Source organism: Sitodiplosis mosellana, unplaced genomic scaffold (genome assembly GCF_009176505.1).
Source record: "Sitodiplosis mosellana isolate CC-2019 unplaced genomic scaffold, AAFC_SMos_1.0 Smas_scaffold_3, whole genome shotgun sequence".
Lineage (NCBI taxonomy): Eukaryota > Metazoa > Arthropoda > Insecta > Diptera > Cecidomyiidae > Sitodiplosis > Sitodiplosis mosellana.
Window position 1 is genome coordinate 9,644,216 of NW_022595246.1, and position 17,550 is coordinate 9,661,765.

Genomic DNA, 17,550 nt, shown 5'->3' on the forward strand with positions numbered 1-17,550 from the left:
CTTTTCAAAAGTAATCGAGATTTTCACACGTAAATTACTTTCTCTATTACAAATTACTTTAGAGTGATTCGCCCCTCGATATTTTCCATCTTTGAATTGTTTTCCAGCGAAGAAGCTTCGTACTAGTTCGAAATGGGGTCGTCGATTGCGACAAAACGCCTCCCACATTGCAGAGCGACTCATGTATTGTTCAATAAACCAGATAACCATAAGCAAATATAAACAGCGACCATAAACACCATCGTAGGTAAATATATCAATTAACAAAATTACACAAATGATTAAATATGTAAACGAATCGAAATGGGCGAACGCGTCATCATCGTCATCGTCGTCGTCGGCGTTGGCAAATATGTGTTGACTGACTGAACAAAAGGGGGAACCATGTTTGCATGGTGAATGTGTGTTCTTTGATATGACACCTGCCAAGCCAATAGTCATGCTTATTTTCTAATTTTCCGTCAAACTTCCAAACCATTTAAAGGAGTATTAGCATACAACGCTGTATGCCTAAGCGAAACCGATGTAATGATACACGAACTACACACGTATGGAAAGAAAAAAGCAATTTGTAAATTCGTCGTCACGGTACACATTTAAAAAAAAATAGAAATACGTTTCATTTAAATACCTATCAGACGATACGGTATTGTGTATGGTGGCGGTTCTATCGAAGTAATTCATTGTCAATCCATGTGAAAATGTGGTAGACGGCCTGCTCCGAATGGATATATGCGTATTTTGGTTTGCTACGTTCTATAACATTTTCCGCATGAATAGGTGGAGAAATGCTTTTGGCGCATTGCTTTCGGTTGAAGCGCGGTCGAATGCTTTCGTACATGTATTTTACTAAATGAAAAGTTTTTTTTTTCTCGAACGATGAATGAAAACCGTTTTGTATTTGTATTTGTATTTGTTTTTGTCGATGATAGAACGAGAAAAATACTCGCACACACTGTGTCTCTCATGCACGCTCAGGATAAATTGCCTGTGTATGTGCACGGGGCCTGAACTATTCGGGTAGAGAAAAGGATATGCAATTGCCATATCGAAATCAAACGGCAACAATGTTTTTCAGTCAGAGTTTTTGTTTCATGACATTGAGTCGTAAACGATTGGCTGGTGCAGATAGTTTTGCGGAAAAGACAGAAATGAAGTTTTCATTGGGCCGAACATTTTGTTTACCCATTTCAATCTGAAATTCAAGCAATTTTTTGGAGTTTTCGTTTCGGTGATCTTTTTCGTGGATTTATGATTTGTAAAGAGATCATCGAAGACTCTCAGAGTTTCCATTTCTGGATTTACAATTGACGACTTTTGTGCGAAAAGAGTTTTGGACTCCAAATTAGCGAATATAATTGGATAATTTGGTGTTTAGTGACAATTAAAAAATTGAAAGCATGAAAAATCAAGAGAGTTCTGCCGATTTTAACGGTCATCATGAGGCACAAAAGCGAAAGTGGCCGTACAGTGAATCAAATTCGTACACAAGTTACTCGGGTGACAAGAGTGTTATCGCAAAAAAGAGCATGAATTCGTATGATTATGACAATTTCCAACCGCATCATCAGTATATCATATCGACTACAACGAATGGGCAAGAACAACCAAACGATGCGAACGATGATGGTTCAGTGAATTGCCAATCGTCGTCGGCGGCACAAATGCTCAGCACAATGGAAATCAGTGAAAATATTGAATATGTGAATATTTTGTACGAAGACGATTTGCTGACGAGCATTCAAGCGCCGGTGGCTACGGAAACAAATTACATAAATTTCGAACCGAATTGGGGCAATGCTGATATTTTGGATCTAGATCAAAGACATTATTACTATGAAACAAGCAACACAAACACCGTTCATCTCAATCATTTGAACGGTGGACAATTGTCACAGCAGAACGAACAAGACACATCAATTCATATACAGCAACAACAACAGCAGCAGCATCACCAACAAATGACCCATAATGAGACACAAACAAATCTTCAACTTGCCGAACAAATAGCAAACAATCACATTCACAACGTTACCGAATATGAAATCGTACAAAATGTCTACCCAGACACAGAAAATGGAATGGACCAATCTACATCTAATTTACGTAAGAGTCTTGACGTTGAATTTCTTTTTGGTCTAGAATTGAAATTTTTTTGATTTCGATCAAATATTTTTGATTGAATTACTGCTTTTTTACAATTCGATTGGATTTTTTTCGAACGCTATCTGATTGAAATACTTATGATTGGTCAATAGAATTTGGACAGAATTTCAAACTATCACTTTTCAAGCTATTATAGTGTCTTACTTTTGATTTGGTGCTAATCTGATCAAAATTGATTTGAAACTTTCAAAAACTATACCGTACACATTCCAAATAAACAAACAACATCAGCTTTGCCGACCGAAGTCAAGGCACAATCCAAATAAAGTGTAGTAAAAATGCTCATTGAGGCGTTCAATTATTTTTATAAACGAACACTATATATATCCTCTCTGCTCGGCAGAGAAAGAGTGTATTCGAAAGGCATTCCTTTGTTATTTGGTTAAAATAAAAGTTTGTTTTAACGTTAACATGGTAACAGGATCATTTCTCTCTTTTAAAAAACGCAAAACTTTCCACACATTCCTGTGGAAGCGAATATTTTTGCTCGGTTTTATTTCTCTGTTGTTTTTTTTTTTGTTATTGTTATTGCATTTCGAATTATTATTGAAAAATCTTGCTTCTTGGTTACCATGTGTTCAAGGTTTTTCTAGTCGCTTCGTTGAGAGTTTCGATCAGTCAGCCAACCGACTTGCAAAGTGCGAACTTCATAATGTGAACGTCGGGAAATTTCTAGAGGATCGAAGCGATTTTTTTTCTTTTTCTTCTAATTTCTACATCGAATTTACATAAATCGTTGATAGTTTGAGTCGTGTAGCAATCAAAGAATGTGAAAAAAAATTTATCAGAAATCGAATTTCACTCATTCTTTTATTCTCATCGAAAAAACAAATCAAATCGAAATTGATTGAATTTTGATAGAAATGTGAAAAATGTGATAAAATATTTTTTCCTAATTTGCCGTGCTTTTTTGTGGTCATCAACAGCAGCCATTCACGACGATTCGGAAGACAAGAATCTGTCATGGTTATATAATTATAAATTGAACGAATTGCCGCATCTTTCACCCGAAGTGAATCGATCACGCACCGAAACTGGGTTACAAGTTGACAAATTGATTCAAGAAGCGACCTCATGTGAAATCGAACCGTCCAACACTGATGCGAACACCGTTGACAATCCAGCTAGTTTGTAAGTAGCCAATCCGAAGAATGCATTTGATTTTTTTTCGATTTCTCAAGGGCGAAAAAATTAAAATTTTTCATTAATCTTATGGATTTAGACCAAAAAAGCCACCATTTACATACACGGAGCTAATTGAATACGCCCTGGAAGATAAAGGCGAATTAACTGTATCAGGAATTTACAATTGGATATCGTGAGTACTTAATTTTCTTTTTGGAACAAGAGACAGATGTATTTTATAATTCTGTCAGTTATTTTTCTGTCCATAAAAAAACATTTAACAATGCCGTCTGAGGAAAAAGAAAATGATGGATGAAAAAAAGCCAACTATGCCTAAAGAACATTGGTATAAAAGCCATGAAAAATTGTGAAGAAAACATTCAAAATGGAATATAATTTGAAAAAAAAGTTCATTGTATACAATATTCCACAGCCAATTTACCAGATAAGCAAATAAAAGAAGCGAAAAAAATCCTCCGCATTTCTACAAAAGAAAGGACACCGTGAACAAATTGTATTGCGTCGCATTTTGTAATGCAGTGAGAGAGAGAGAGAGAGAGAGAGAAGGAGAGTCATCCAAATTGGATGGAAAACCATGAGTGATAGAGAGAGAAAAACCGTATAAAATAACCGCAGACCAATGGCAAAAGCGAAATCAAAAATCGATAACACCGGTACCAGTCACGGCAAGGAACGGTGCTCGGAAACACGGTTCATTTATCATGTGTATATAAATTTTCTTCATTCGACAGAAAATTCATAAACTTCTTCATCTTTTTTCTTTCATTCGTTTGCCTGCCAGCCTGCCGTTCAGCGTTCACTACACCTCCGAAGCGTTTTCTGTCTCTGTCGTTCCTTGTTTTTTTCGGTTTCAAATTCGAGAATTGAATGTCTAGTGGAACGTCTCGTTGTTATGTATACACGCACACGTCCTCGCTCTGCTAAATGCAAAATCCAACAAATTTTCTTTTGCTGTGACGCACGGCTCATCAAATCGTGTGTTATTCACACAACCAAAACACACACAAATATTTATGACGAATAGAAATTTTCTGAATTCGACGAATCGTGTGCACCAGCATTGAGCATTTAAAATACGCTCATTACGATATTTCGATTATGGCATAGCGTGTTTCAATAACTTTGACTTGATTCCATGCGAGGCCTAAACGGCACAATGGAAAAATACAGGCAAAATGCGACGCTTTTGTTGTATAGTTTCACTTGTTCGACTGAATGAGATCAATGAAAGACGTCATACAATTATGATTCTATTATTGCTGTTGTTATTTACGACTATTGTTGTCAGTCGCAGGTGAATTTGTCAAAAAAAATTTCCTTTCAATTCATGGAAAAACATAAACGACGTATTTTGATGGAAAATTTATTGCTAATAAACTACTTCCTGCACATTTGACTATGCAACGCGTCCCTTAATTTCGGAGCAATATTCCCGGTTTTTTTTCTTCAACGAAATGCACTCAAACCGAACCGATGATTTCGTTTATTATAAATGTCGCAAGCACGAATTCACCTCCCATCGAAAATCAATTTATTTGATTTGAATCTCAGGTGGTTTTTTTTCTGTGCTCACTAGTTTTAGAACTAAATTTCAATTTCAAGGAAATGCATTCATTTTAGTGGAATAGATTCAAGACACTATCATTTTGTAGAGTAAAGTACTCACATTATTTGTATTCCGAATGTCTCCTCAAGGCATTGAAACTTCATAGTGTACAAAATTTATATTGGAAATGCATTTTCTATTTTCGATCAATTTAAGTTTATTGATCGGTTCAATTTGAGCCTCTTGGCATTCCACGACCTCGATATGAACGATGAAAAAAATGAGAAACTTTTAGATCTGGTGCAGGTTCAAAAAGTTCACACACAAACCATCCATGTACCATACGCAAAAAATGCAGCGAACCGTGTAAAAGGTGCATTTAAACATATCAAAATGCTGTCACGTGGCAAATTGCTCCCTCAATAAAAAAAAAAACGGTCACGGATATGTGAACAATTTCGATGATCAGCAAATTATTATATCCATTTCATGAGCAATAACACGCTAGAATAGCGAAAGGGAGAACGATCAGAAGAAGACAAAACGAAATGAAAAACAATCGTGAAATATTTCAGAAAAACGGTAACAAATTAACATCGATTGGCGTTTGTCGTTGAGCATTTATGACCTTAGGGTTAATCGTGAGGGTGGTTTTTTTTATTGCCATCGGATAATTTTCATCACGTATTTTTTTCTCTCTCTCTATCAAAATAAACAATATTTTTATTGGGTTGTCACCCTCCTTTGTGCTCAGTTAAAAATTAGGCAAATTTTAAGGCGATTTCTTTAGCTTTGGACAATCAAGCTGGTGCTTAAATTCTAATTCGAATCATTCAACCGAAACGAACATCTGAAAATGTTATAGACCGGTTATTTATGACTGGATTTTTATGAATGAAGTTTTTGCTGGGTTCAAGAAAGTTGATATAGTGAATAATCTTGAATGTCAAGCAAGATACTTATGATCTGATGCTAAATTTAGAACTTGATATCAACAAAAAAATTTACCGCAAATTAATCATTTTCACCAAGAATAAGCTTAGCTTAATACATTCTTGTTTGATGAGATAGAGCGATAGAGAGAAAGAAAGGCTAACCAAAAGCTGTGTCCCCCTATCAATTCGATACGCCATTTTATTTCTTCATCAATATGAATAGTTTTTCCACCAATTTGAATTATGATATATTTACGCGCATGGCAAATGAAGATTCATTGGTCACCACCTCAATGAAAACCAATCCCACTTCTCTTTGCATGTGTTTCGTGTTGTAATACCGTTTTGCGTCGATACATCCATTCTATGTGTTCCTCCTAGATTTCTTTTTTTTCAGTTTTTTGTTTACATAATCATTTCCTATGTAAAATGTATCGTATTTCATATTATTTTCGATGAAATCTGGAAATATTTCTAATTTTCATACAAATTGTAGTGATAAAAATGTGTCTTCCTCTCTTTTCTTCACACAGAGACCGTTTTCCATTCTATAAATCGAATGATGACCGTTGGAAAAATTCGGTGCGGCATAATTTGTCAATAAATCCGCATTTTCGAAAGGGCAACAAAGCTCCGCAGGGCGCTGGTCACTTATGGATCATCTCAACGCGTGATTCGGAGGCTAATTTGCTTGCCTGGGAACATGTATGTGCTAAATCATCATCAAATTCATATCAATTTCATAAAAATTACACATATTTATGTCCAATTAAATGTGTATTTGTCAATCATCCAATCAAAATCGAATCTAGAAAAAGCAAAGACTGGAACTGTTCTTCAAAATGGAAAAGACATTTGGCCAAACCGAAGAGACAAACAATGAACAAGTGCCACAAACATATGACGAAACATCAGCTGCTGTTGCCAATTTGACGACGATATTAGAGCGTCCAAAGACGCCGGGAGGAATGGTAAAAAAATAGATACCTCATACTTAATAAAAAAAAAAAATAGATCATTCAAAATTAGGTCCATTAAAAGCTAATGTACATTTTATTGAAGATTGACGTTCAATACCAAAAGACGATGCATGCCAATAGTAGCCAGAATCGCGAGGATGATCTGAAGAAAAGTGCTGGCGAAATACTTAACGGTGTGAAGCGAACCGTTGAAGTTCAAGTGCTCAATCCAAATACATTTAATTTCCAAGATCAAACAATACTTGGTATGTTCATAATGTGAAAATTTCCATATTTAAATACATTTTAATGATGGTTTATGTGTGTTCATTATTGTTTAGATTTCCCCGACTACTTGAACCCAGTACCAAAGGATCAAATCGTTCACGAGTGTGGTCTACGGTCATCACGTAACAATAATAATGATTTTTGCAGCGAATACTTTGCTGCAAGTGATATGGAACCGATTGAATTGGGCATCAATATGAATACAAGCGCTGACAACGACGATGATGGCCTCTTTGGAGATGAGTTTAATCTAAACTATTTCATCACACCGGGAAGCAATATCATGACCTGAAGAGTGTGGTGGTGCCTTACACACAGAAATATTACAGAAAAAACAAAAAAAAAATCAAGAAATTGTTTAAGTGAGTGTTTTTTTTTTCATTTCGAATAATGTGCAACACGGCGAACTATGTGAAAATGCCTCGTCAGCAGCACCACCATCACGAGTGAGTTACAAGTGGTCAAGTGTTTTTTTTTTTCATTACTAACGTGTAATTTACGAACATCGCAAATATTCGCATGTATTTATTACAACAATAATTTATGGTGTAATGAGCAATTGGAATTTAAATGTTTGAAAGTAAATTTTGCGGCGGGCAAAAGATATTGAGCCGATTCCATGCTATTTCTTCAAACGATAAAAGAGATTTATGACCTTTTTAATTGGATATGTTTTTGTTTTTTGTGTTTTGCTTAACGATGAGGATTTGTGTCCCAACCAAAGACGCGATGAGTTGAGTAAAATTATGAGTATAAATTATCGTTTCATTGCCCAATTTTTTATTTTGATGATTGACAACGAATATGAGCATTCTGCGAGTGAAGCCCATCAAAGAAGCAATCGGCAAGGTGATAAGTACTACCACAATTATAACCAGCGACGTGCTCTCACATCACGAACGTCAAATGAGAGAGAGAGAGAGAGAGAGAGAGAGAGAGAGAGAGAGAGAGAGAGAGAGAGAGAGAAAGAGAGAGAGCACACATTTAAAAGCTAATGGATTGAACCTCAATGACTTAACAATCATCGCGCTTTTGCGGTTGCATTCTTGTATGGTTTTTTTTAAATGGTTTTCATCTGCAGGCGTATGCGCCTCTCTTGCGCGTATGATGCAACAAAAGTAATTGCAATTCAAACCTTTTATTAAATCTAATAATTACGATATGAACTCGGGATGGAAAATGAAGAGGGAAAAAACGGTAAACCAAAGTGATCGACGCAGCAATATTGGCCCTTGCAATTAATATATTATTTCAGCGGCTTAAAATCTAATTGATTTGAAATCATTGATTGCATTCAAAAGTGTTAACGCAGACTTATAGCGATTGTATTTCAATTGAAAACATAGAAATTCCAAAAGGAAAATATTATTTAACATTTTATTTATGGAAAAAAAAAGAGTTTTTTTTTCTCATTGTTCATAAAATCAAACAGTCATTTGGCAAATGGTTGCTGACAAAGAGACTCTAGCACGAACACAAAATCCTCCGTAATTATTAGCAAAAATGTTGAAATATCTAACCACTCACACGCATCCGCCACTGTTTTTACATCGGTTCAAACGCCTTTCGAAGAATTTCAACGTTGCGCGTTTTTCTCAATCAGACAACAACAGACAAAAAAAAACGATATTTTTTTCTCAATTATACAATTTTCCTCTGTTATGTAAACATATTGTTCTTAACCGACGAATAATAATCTGTTTGTAAATGAATATCGCGGAAACATGATGTAAAGTAATAGTGAATGAATGCGAGGGGGAAGTAGTTATTTCGAATTTTTTTCTGCAAACACAAGTATTAAGATTCTTTGCGAATGTTTTATGAATGGATTCATGCACATTCATTCATTATGTTTAAGAATCTTGTCATTTGTCAGAAAAACCAGTATTTGATGTTAGATTTAATGGTCATTAAGAAATTATTTAAAATCCATATAGTCATAGATTTAGTTCGAAATACGATGATGTAATATGTTTGTTTCACATGCCATTACCCATTAACTTATTCAAAATCATTTTTAATAAAGAAATTACATGTGCCGCTGAAAAATTCCGTCTGTATTCTTAGTCTATTGAAAAGTGAGTCTACGATCTTTCCAAAATCTCTTGGTTCTAACTATTCACCAAATTTTTTGGTTCATTTTTGGAAGTCTAACAGGGTTGCTTGACTTATTCTTCAAAAGTTATACTGAAAAGTCTTCACTGAAGAACACGTTCGATTCATGTATTTCAATTGAGCGAAATATTTTTGGCAGTGTTATTTGATCACAACAGAGTTTATCGAGTGGAAATAAGTGCAAAACAACTTTCGGTTGAGTTCAAAACTAAAAGAGGTGACAATTAGACGTTTGACATAATTTTACCCTAAGATGGAAACGTTTCATTTCTGTCAGCTAAGCTGCAACAATTCGACAGCTCAATGGGAAGTTAGAAATGAGGCTGTGAGAATGAAAATGGCAATACAGGAATAAACATTCTGAAGCGCATCAAGAAAAAAAAATTCGCAAAAGTGAATCATGAGTTCTGAATACGCAAAAGTGAACCATGAACCTCCTATGCTGCCCATGTAAATTCATGTTTCACTTTTGCATATTCAGAAGTCATGATTCATTTTTGCGAATTTTTTTTCTTGATGCGTTCCAGAATGATTATTCCTGTATTTCCATTTTCATTCTCACAGCCTCAAATAATCTTGCGGCACAAAATTCAAATAGTAATAACGTTCTGTATTTGATATTAGAAGAAAAGTATCCGTTTCCATGTTTGCTTCAATGAAATTTAATCCATTCCATGACTTATTTTCGTTGAGATAATTTTGTTAGACACTTGGGAAAACACATTTTTTTTTTGCATACATTGTTTTGTTTCCTGTAAATTGAAATATTAAGCCTGGTCCAAAGAATAATCTTGCTAAAGGGAAAAAATGTGCTGGAAAATGAATGAAACCATCAAAATTGATACACGTTTTACTTGATTTATTTATTTTTAATACAATAAATCAAAGTGGGTTCAATTGTTGTGAACAAAGGAGCGAAATTCATTGAAAAACTTAAATTCCATTTATCATCTTTTCTATTTGTATGTAAATAAATTGTAATCATTAGAGTTCAGGTATTTAAATAACATTGATTTGTCGTAAAACCTTTTTAACCATTTTTTTCTCAAATCGCATGCCCGAGTTGCCCAGAACAGAAAAATAGTGATCGACTTCTAGAATCATCGCATTCATATCGAATCGAATGTGATAAAAGAAATTGAGAATAAATTTGTTGGTTGAGTTTAAACTGGAACATTAATATTAGGCTTGAGAATTGGATAAACTAGTGCACACAATTCTATTTATAAAACGAGAAAGAGAGTACACATTGGAAACGGAAAAAAAGTATTATAACCATTATGATGATGTTTGAAGCCACAACCAAAGTATGTACATATGTACACCAATTACATTTCACACCTTCGCCATCACAGAGCACTCGGTCATTACAAAAAAAATTCTATCATATTGAATTTTCTTTTTTTCTCTTTAAAAAAATAGTGTGGTAGCATTCTCTTTTCAATAATCATGAGCCCATTCGTTTTCAGTTAGGAAGGCATCGACAACCTCTTTCATCGAGAAATTTGGTATCAATTGATCTTGTGTGAGTTTAACCCGTGTGACCGGATCAAAATGACCGACACGTTGTAGATGCTCTTCAATATCCTTTCGTTCGTATGTGATGCCTGATGGCGTTATTACAGGATCAGCTAGAATTTCGAAACTAATTTTGCCACAAAGATAGTCCGGTACTTCACGTTTCTGTAAACGAAATGAATAAATGAAATAATGTTATTGCGGAATTTGTATTTTCATTATCTAGCATCGCAACGTATATTTGAGTTGAATGAACCGAATGTGATAGAATGTTGATTGTACCATATGTAGCATGTGCTATATATAAAACAGTTGGCGCCCACGAGTCGCGAAAATAACTCTCTTTGCTTCTTGCTGTTTGGGAGCAGTAAACGCATGTTTACAAGATAAACATATTTCGTCACCAATATCAAAATAGGTGCCAAGTCATTTGTTGTGTACACAACACACCTCAATCAACACTCCGTCGACTAATTGGCATTTCATTTTACTTACTCGACGTCGATCATCGATTTTTGCGAATACATTGTTCAATTCAGTCATGTTGTTTTCCTGAAATGGCGAAATGAAACGTGCATTGGATTCAATGTTTCGATCTCATGAGAATTTAGTTCAATTCAATATCAAATTGATTGTGGTGTCTATCTTACGCATTCTTGTTCGATTTCAACGGACTCCTCCTTGATAGCCTCTTCGTTCTTCGTGTCATCGTTTTTGAGCTTGGCCAATCGATTCTCCATATCTTCCTGAATCAATTTGTTTAAATATGATTGCAGCTGGATTTCTTGGCATATTCGACGCTCTTCCTGAACATTCCAACGTTTTTTTCGTGCAGAACGCAACTGCAATGCAATATCATCGCCAAAGTTTCGCTTTTGCTCCTTCGCCAAATCACAGGCTAATGTTACATATGGGAAAGAATCAGAATTTATATATCAAAAGATTGAAATTGGTTAAAATAAAGAAAATATTATTCGAAAAGGAGAAAACAAATGTCGAATTTTATTGTTGAAAGTTGTTTTGGTTATGAATACCACAACAACAACAATAGCAAAAGCAAGTCATTATCGTTGTTTATTTTAATATTCATTCAAACATGCATATCATACCTCTTTGTAAATGTTTGATTGCTTCATCGTAGTATTCTAATTCTAACAAGCTTTGACCTAAGAAGAAGTGACCTTTCACCAAATTCTGATCCATATCTAAAGCACGACGACAATCCAGGCATGATTGTTCCCATTTCTTGAGCTTCAAATAGCATAGCGCTCGATTAGTGAAGTACGTCGCATTGGATGGGTTCTTTATCTATAATACAAAAAAATCGATAATCACATTAACATTGTTGTATCAGGAAGTTTGTAATAATTCATAGCCATAAAAAATTGTCGGAATCTTTGAAAATGTGGAGACGAAAAGTCTCGAAAATAAATCTCGACGAAACAAAATATGGATTTAGACAACAGAGAAAACCATTTAATTCAATTAGTGGCTGTGAAATATATATATTATTCATACATATTATGGCCCTTTTAACCTACAAAATTTCGGTAATTCGACTAATTACCTACATATTTGCCTTGATATTGAATGGAAAAATTGTGATGTTTCAGCGCAAAAAAAAAGAATCGAAATTAACACGATTTACAACACGTATTTGTATGCCTAATGAGTGAATCACTTACGATTGCTTTGCTGTAACAGCTGATTGCATCGTCAAATTTTCGCGATGAAAATAACCGATTGCCCTGGTCTTTCAGCTCAACGTCACTTAAATTTGCTGTCGAATACATGTGCTTGCTCATTTCACCAAATCACAAACGCAATGATAATTGAATTTTGTCTTCACCACACACAAAGTGAAAACACCTTATTTCGGTCGAAATATTTACTGCGACTCAATACCGTACTACTTTTTTTTGACAGCTTGCGCTTCGCACACAAAATACTTTGTTGATCCACTTCTTCTTTTTCGTGTCTGTCTTTCAATTTGCTTGTTTTTTTCTTCTCCCAACAAAAAACACTTTTCACAAATTATGTGTGACTCACAATCTAATCGAACGATTTGATATAGATGAATCAACAACCCATCATCAATGCTACGATTGCGAACTTTGACATCAGTCGATGAAAAAAAAATGCCCAGATTTTATCGCCTAGTCGTGAGTATACGTACGAAAACTGAAAACAATTTCTATTATTCTGTATTTCGCGGATAGAAAGCTTCTGGAAACTCAATGTCGAATTTGTGTTGTGAAACTGAAAGCGAGTTCGAGTTGAAGTTTAGTGGTCTAGTTTGGATTAGTCAGTGGGGCCAGATGCCACAGAAATGCATAGCGGTAAAAATTATTCGGAATAGATTTTTTTTTTGTTTTTTTTTCTACTAAAATTTATCTTTTCCATTCGATTATTTTTATTTCTTCCATCAATTTCAAAAATCAGATCATTTTTTCTATCGCATTTCCATCGTTTCAAACAGCGTGTTGAATCCATCGGATCAGTTTTGTTTGTTTTGACGTTTTCCACTGGAAAGCATTGACAGTTCGGTTAGTGTGTGACATGCCATACCCGAGGCATGCATACAAAAATACCTTCGCAGTTATTCAATCATTGTTTTTGTTTGTAACAAATTCAACAATTTTTTTTTCGTCATTCTCTATCTCTCAAATCGATTGGAGAAATCACTATGTGCCATCAGAAAATGTAGTCCATTCAGTCAAAATTAAAAGTTATACGAAAATTTAATCGCTAATCATATCAGAATTTAAATACAAACAAAATAAATAAATCCAAGCAATTTTAATGTGAATACAGTGTGTAAAAAAGATGGTTTCCAGGAGGAAGGTGTTGTTGGTGTTTTGTGCAGCTAGTGGTGCCTTTTCGCTGCTTTGCGTCTGGTCCTATTTCATTCGAATGGAAAAATTCTATTGGGAAGCGAGTAAGTAATTTATCGATATTTCCAAATAAACCACATTCAGCACGATGGCAATTCGATTTGAGGCTAAATCAATTGACCTTCTCGATTGGAATTTTTTGTCTTTTAGAAACAACCGAATATGCCGCGTACAACCACGCTGAAGCAGCTGCACTCAAATCACACGAAACTAACTCATTCGATGATAATTTAATTGTTATTTACAATCGTGTCCCGAAAACGGGCTCCACCAGTTTCATTAATTTAGCTTATGATTTGTGCAAGAAAAATCACTTCTATGTACTGCACATTAACATCACCGCCAATATGCATGTCTTATCACTCAATAACCAAGTAAGCAGAAATCGTTTCATCTTCAATGTTGTCTTTCTATGTGTCTCTGGGTATTGATAAATATATTGATACGAAAAATATTTGCATTTTACACTTTTAGCTTAGCTTTGCGCGTAACATAAGCGCTTGGAGTGAAATGAAACCAGCGCTGTATCACGGCCATATGGCTTATCTGGACTTTTCAAAGTAAGTATTTATTTTTAGATTCAACGAGCAAACAGTGAATGGTTCAAGTGTTCAGCGGAAATGTTCGAACCAAAGTGAGAAAGTCGATATTCATTAAGGTTTTACGACGGAAATCTGGCAAAGAAAAAATTTTGGTCGAAAGATGTTCAATCAGCGTGTTAAAACAAATTCTCTTTCTTTCTGTACTTTGGATGTAGTACAGAGCTCACCGGATTTTCCGCTTCTACGATTTCAAAATATTTGCCAAGCAAATCGGTTTCAATTTCTATGCAACAGCAATTAAAATCGTATTTCTGCTCTCCGTACGTGACTGAACTCAAGTTCAACATGCCCATTTTGTTGTACATTGTCGCATTTTGTTTACTTATTTACAATGCAAAAAGTAAATAAACATCCATCCATCTGACCATTGTACTGTACAGCATCATTGGGCAACTGAAAGTAGTGAAATCAACTATGAACACACTTACTAATATCAAATATGGCTCGAAAGCGGATTCAAGATACTATTCTCAAAACAACCTATTGTTTTCGTCTCCTGGATAAGTTCATATATCATGTATTCTCAATGTGCAATGAAATTGAAGGCAAAAGCAACGACAAAATACACGCATTTGAATTTAATTGGTTTTTAACAAGTATTTCACCAGAAACCCACAGGCCATTTTATCGCATAACATCTGGAACGTGACAATAAGCAATTGTAGAATCTTCAGCGTCATGACAAAAATGTCCGAGAATTGAATGCGACTCTTCATAGTATGCGATGAGTGAATCATAGAAGAACTCGCAAGCGACCTTTGTATCCATATGATTAAATATTCAAATTAATGATCTATTGTTTTCGTCTGCGGTGATTAACTTTTTTAAGCTTTGCTTTCATTGGAAGTTTTTAATTCCTTTTTTTTTATTTCATTTTTCATTTAAATTTTGAAATATTTCTTGCAAATAATAATGATGATGCATATTTCTGTCTCTTCTACATTTTTATCTTTTTGATTGATTCAAGAATTTTTTTCTTTCTTAGATTCCAAATCCCACAGAAACCAATTTATATAAATTTGATAAGAAGACCAATAGACCGTTTAGTATCATATTACTATTTTTTGCGATATGGAGACAACTACAGGCCGAATTTGGTGCGACGAAAAGCGGGCGATAAAATGGTAAGTGCAACTCACTAGGTGGTGATTTGTTTCATCAAATTTACCAATTTCTCAACAACAATTGGTGCAAAAATTTAACTTAGAATCTCATTTGGAACGATTCAAAAGAGAAAATCGTGATTTTTTTTCGAAAACTCTAACATTTTTAATTTGTTTCATCATGTGCAGACATTAGATGAGTGTATAAAACGAAAGCAACCGGATTGCGATGTAAAATATATGTGGCTGCAAGTGCCATTCTTTTGTGGTCATGCGGCTGAGTGCTGGTTTGTATATTAATTGTCACTTTCATGCGTTTATCTTCAAATGATTCAAGTTCTTGGAATATAAATTCCGATTTTTGTTCCAATTTACAGGCGACCGGGTAGCGAATGGGCGTTAGAGCAAGCCAAGTATAACTTAGTGAATCATTACTTTTTAGTTGGAGTAACAGAAGAAATGGAAGATTTCATATATCTATTAGAGTTATCGTTGCCAAGGTTCGTATATCTTAACTCCATTTTCTTCGAATAGAGTCTTAAGAATTCTATTTATATTACAAATTGAATTTTTTAATAGTCAAGATATGCTAAAAATTTCAAATCCAATTTTCAAGACATTTTTACCAATAATTCAACTTTTTCTTTATTTTTGGTTTCGTTTTTTGAATATTTTTGTTGCAATTACAAATATTTCTTTAAACTAAATCACCCACAGAATATTCAAAGGATCAATGAATCAATATCTAAACTCGAGTAAATCGCATCTGCGTCAGACGACATCAAAGATCGATCCGAGTCCGGAGACGATAGCTGCAATAAAAAAGACCGAAGTATGGCGGTTGGAGCACGAATTCTATGAATTTGCATTGCAGCAATTCCACTTCAACTACAAATTGCAGAACAAAATTAAAGTACAGGGTCAAAATTTGGAGCAAAAATTCTTTTACGAAAAAATTCGACCAAAAAAATAGTGAAAAAACAACAAGACGATCTCATTTTATGTTTTTGTATGATTTCACAAAAAGCGATTAATGACATTTACAATTGCATCAAAACACGCGGTCATTGATAGTGTAGAAGCCATTCGATCGTATATAAGCATCGATAGATTTGTTCGTTCACTGAGTTTTACCTTTAGTTCTTCTTTGTCAATTTATAAAAAATACTCTATTAGCGAATTTTCATTCAGCAGTCAATTGCTATACCTATTCAACAACAAAAAAAATGCTCAACACTTGATATTTCGTATCACAGACATGATACTCTACTGAAATTATGATATTGTTGCCTGATCTGAGTGGCACTTTGTTAGGAACTGTTAGATTTCACTTTTTTCTATCTAGTTCTTATATCTAGATCCTATTGATAGAAAGCAAAGACCGACTTAATTTTTTACCAACAAAAACATACACACACCGAACATTTTCTATTCTTTGTCACCAATTAGCTTATATTTATTGTGTAATTAAATGCAACAAAATTAGACTAAGAGTAACGGACTCAAGGTGAAAAATAAAAAGACATTTTATTATTCACAAATGAAAGCGAGTTTTTTTTCTCTTTCTCACACCTCGTTTGAAAAAAAGAAATTCAAGTTCAAGCTTGAAGAAAAAGCCAATCCAATCACAACAGATGAAAATATATCGATTGTTTGTACGTGCAAACATTGTCATTCTTTAGCGAGTGCATTCACATCGAAGCAATTGAATTCCGATTGTTTGTCGATGTGACGTGTACTTATAACTACGTCTCGATACGTGTACATTTGCGACTGAATGATTGATTCATGTGATTAGTCATCGGAGTTTACGTATACTTGGGCACTTTATGTCGGTGTCGATGCCTCGCAAGTTGTCGGATTTCATTCAATTTATCTCAAACTTCTTGTTAATGGTGATGCGCATGAACGAGTCTTCCATCGACAGCCGCGCAAATGTCTCAACAAAATAGGTATTGAACGTATCGATATGATCTGTCCAAGTCTATTAGCTAACCGTATTCAGTAGTTGCTTCTCAGGAACCGGTTTGGTTTTACATCAGAACAACAGAGAGACAGAGAAAAGTACAACGTGCACGAAAGCAATTTTCAACCAACAATATTGCGAAATAACATATAATTTAATATACTAAGTAATCACTTGGGAGAAAGAGTTCACCAATTAATGGCTGATTTGATAGCGTTTTTTTTTCTCTCCAATTAATCGGATTTTATATCGCGTGAAATCGTGATTTGAAACAAACGAAACCCAAACATACAATCGTTAATTAAATCGCTA

General features: G+C 34.6%; 3 protein-coding genes across 3 annotated transcripts; 2 read left to right on the top strand and 1 right to left on the bottom strand.

The window, feature by feature from the left end:
• The first annotated feature begins 1,279 nt into the window (after positions 1-1,279).
• Positions 1,280-9,167, top strand: LOC129566336 (uncharacterized). The gene is made up of 7 exons (XM_055442177.1): positions 1,280-2,106; positions 3,096-3,297; positions 3,389-3,484; positions 6,327-6,498; positions 6,606-6,764; positions 6,856-7,018; positions 7,094-9,167. The coding sequence occupies exons 1-7, from the start codon at positions 1,401-1,403 to the stop codon at positions 7,330-7,332; spliced, it is 1,737 nt and encodes a 578-aa protein (XP_055298152.1). The 5' UTR covers positions 1,280-1,400; the 3' UTR covers positions 7,333-9,167.
• An 826-nt stretch (positions 9,168-9,993) lies between these two features.
• LOC129566337 (E3 ubiquitin-protein ligase CHIP) lies at positions 9,994-12,961 on the bottom strand. Its single transcript, XM_055442178.1, has 5 exons — positions 12,359-12,961; positions 11,783-11,981; positions 11,324-11,571; positions 11,169-11,225; positions 9,994-10,838 (listed from the first exon to the last, which is right to left on the bottom strand). The coding sequence occupies exons 1-5, from the start codon at positions 12,476-12,478 to the stop codon at positions 10,596-10,598; spliced, it is 867 nt and encodes a 288-aa protein (XP_055298153.1). The 5' UTR covers positions 12,479-12,961; the 3' UTR covers positions 9,994-10,595.
• A 251-nt stretch (positions 12,962-13,212) lies between these two features.
• LOC129566341 (heparin sulfate O-sulfotransferase) lies at positions 13,213-16,813 on the top strand. The gene is made up of 7 exons (XM_055442188.1): positions 13,213-13,611; positions 13,718-13,941; positions 14,042-14,127; positions 15,155-15,293; positions 15,462-15,559; positions 15,650-15,772; positions 15,990-16,813. The coding sequence occupies exons 1-7, from the start codon at positions 13,500-13,502 to the stop codon at positions 16,243-16,245; spliced, it is 1,038 nt and encodes a 345-aa protein (XP_055298163.1). The 5' UTR covers positions 13,213-13,499; the 3' UTR covers positions 16,246-16,813.
• Positions 16,814-17,550: the final 737 nt, after the last annotated feature.

Bases quoted from the DNA above. Each gene is read 5' to 3' on its own strand.
- LOC129566336 (XM_055442177.1), top strand. From the start codon at position 1,401: ATGAAAAATCAAGAGAGTTCTGCCGATTTTAACGGTCATCATGAGGCA. The intron at 3,298-3,388 runs GTAAGTAGCCAA...TTATGGATTTAG, and splicing joins GTTGACAATCCAGCTAGTTT to ACCAAAAAAGCCACCATTTA. The intron at 6,765-6,855 runs GTAAAAAAATAG...ATTTTATTGAAG, and splicing joins CAAAGACGCCGGGAGGAATG to ATTGACGTTCAATACCAAAA.
- LOC129566337 (XM_055442178.1), bottom strand. From the start codon at position 12,478: ATGAGCAAGCACATGTATTCGACAGCAAATTTAAGTGACGTTGAGCTG. The intron at 11,982-12,358 runs GTAAGTGATTCA...TTTGTATTATAG, and splicing joins GCTGTTACAGCAAAGCAATC to ATAAAGAACCCATCCAATGC. The intron at 11,572-11,782 runs GTATGATATGCA...ATGTAACATTAG, and splicing joins AATCAAACATTTACAAAGAG to CCTGTGATTTGGCGAAGGAG.
- LOC129566341 (XM_055442188.1), top strand. From the start codon at position 13,500: ATGGTTTCCAGGAGGAAGGTGTTGTTGGTGTTTTGTGCAGCTAGTGGT. The intron at 13,942-14,041 runs GTAAGCAGAAAT...TTACACTTTTAG, and splicing joins TCTTATCACTCAATAACCAA to CTTAGCTTTGCGCGTAACAT. The intron at 14,128-15,154 runs GTAAGTATTTAT...TTTCTTTCTTAG, and splicing joins GCTTATCTGGACTTTTCAAA to ATTCCAAATCCCACAGAAAC.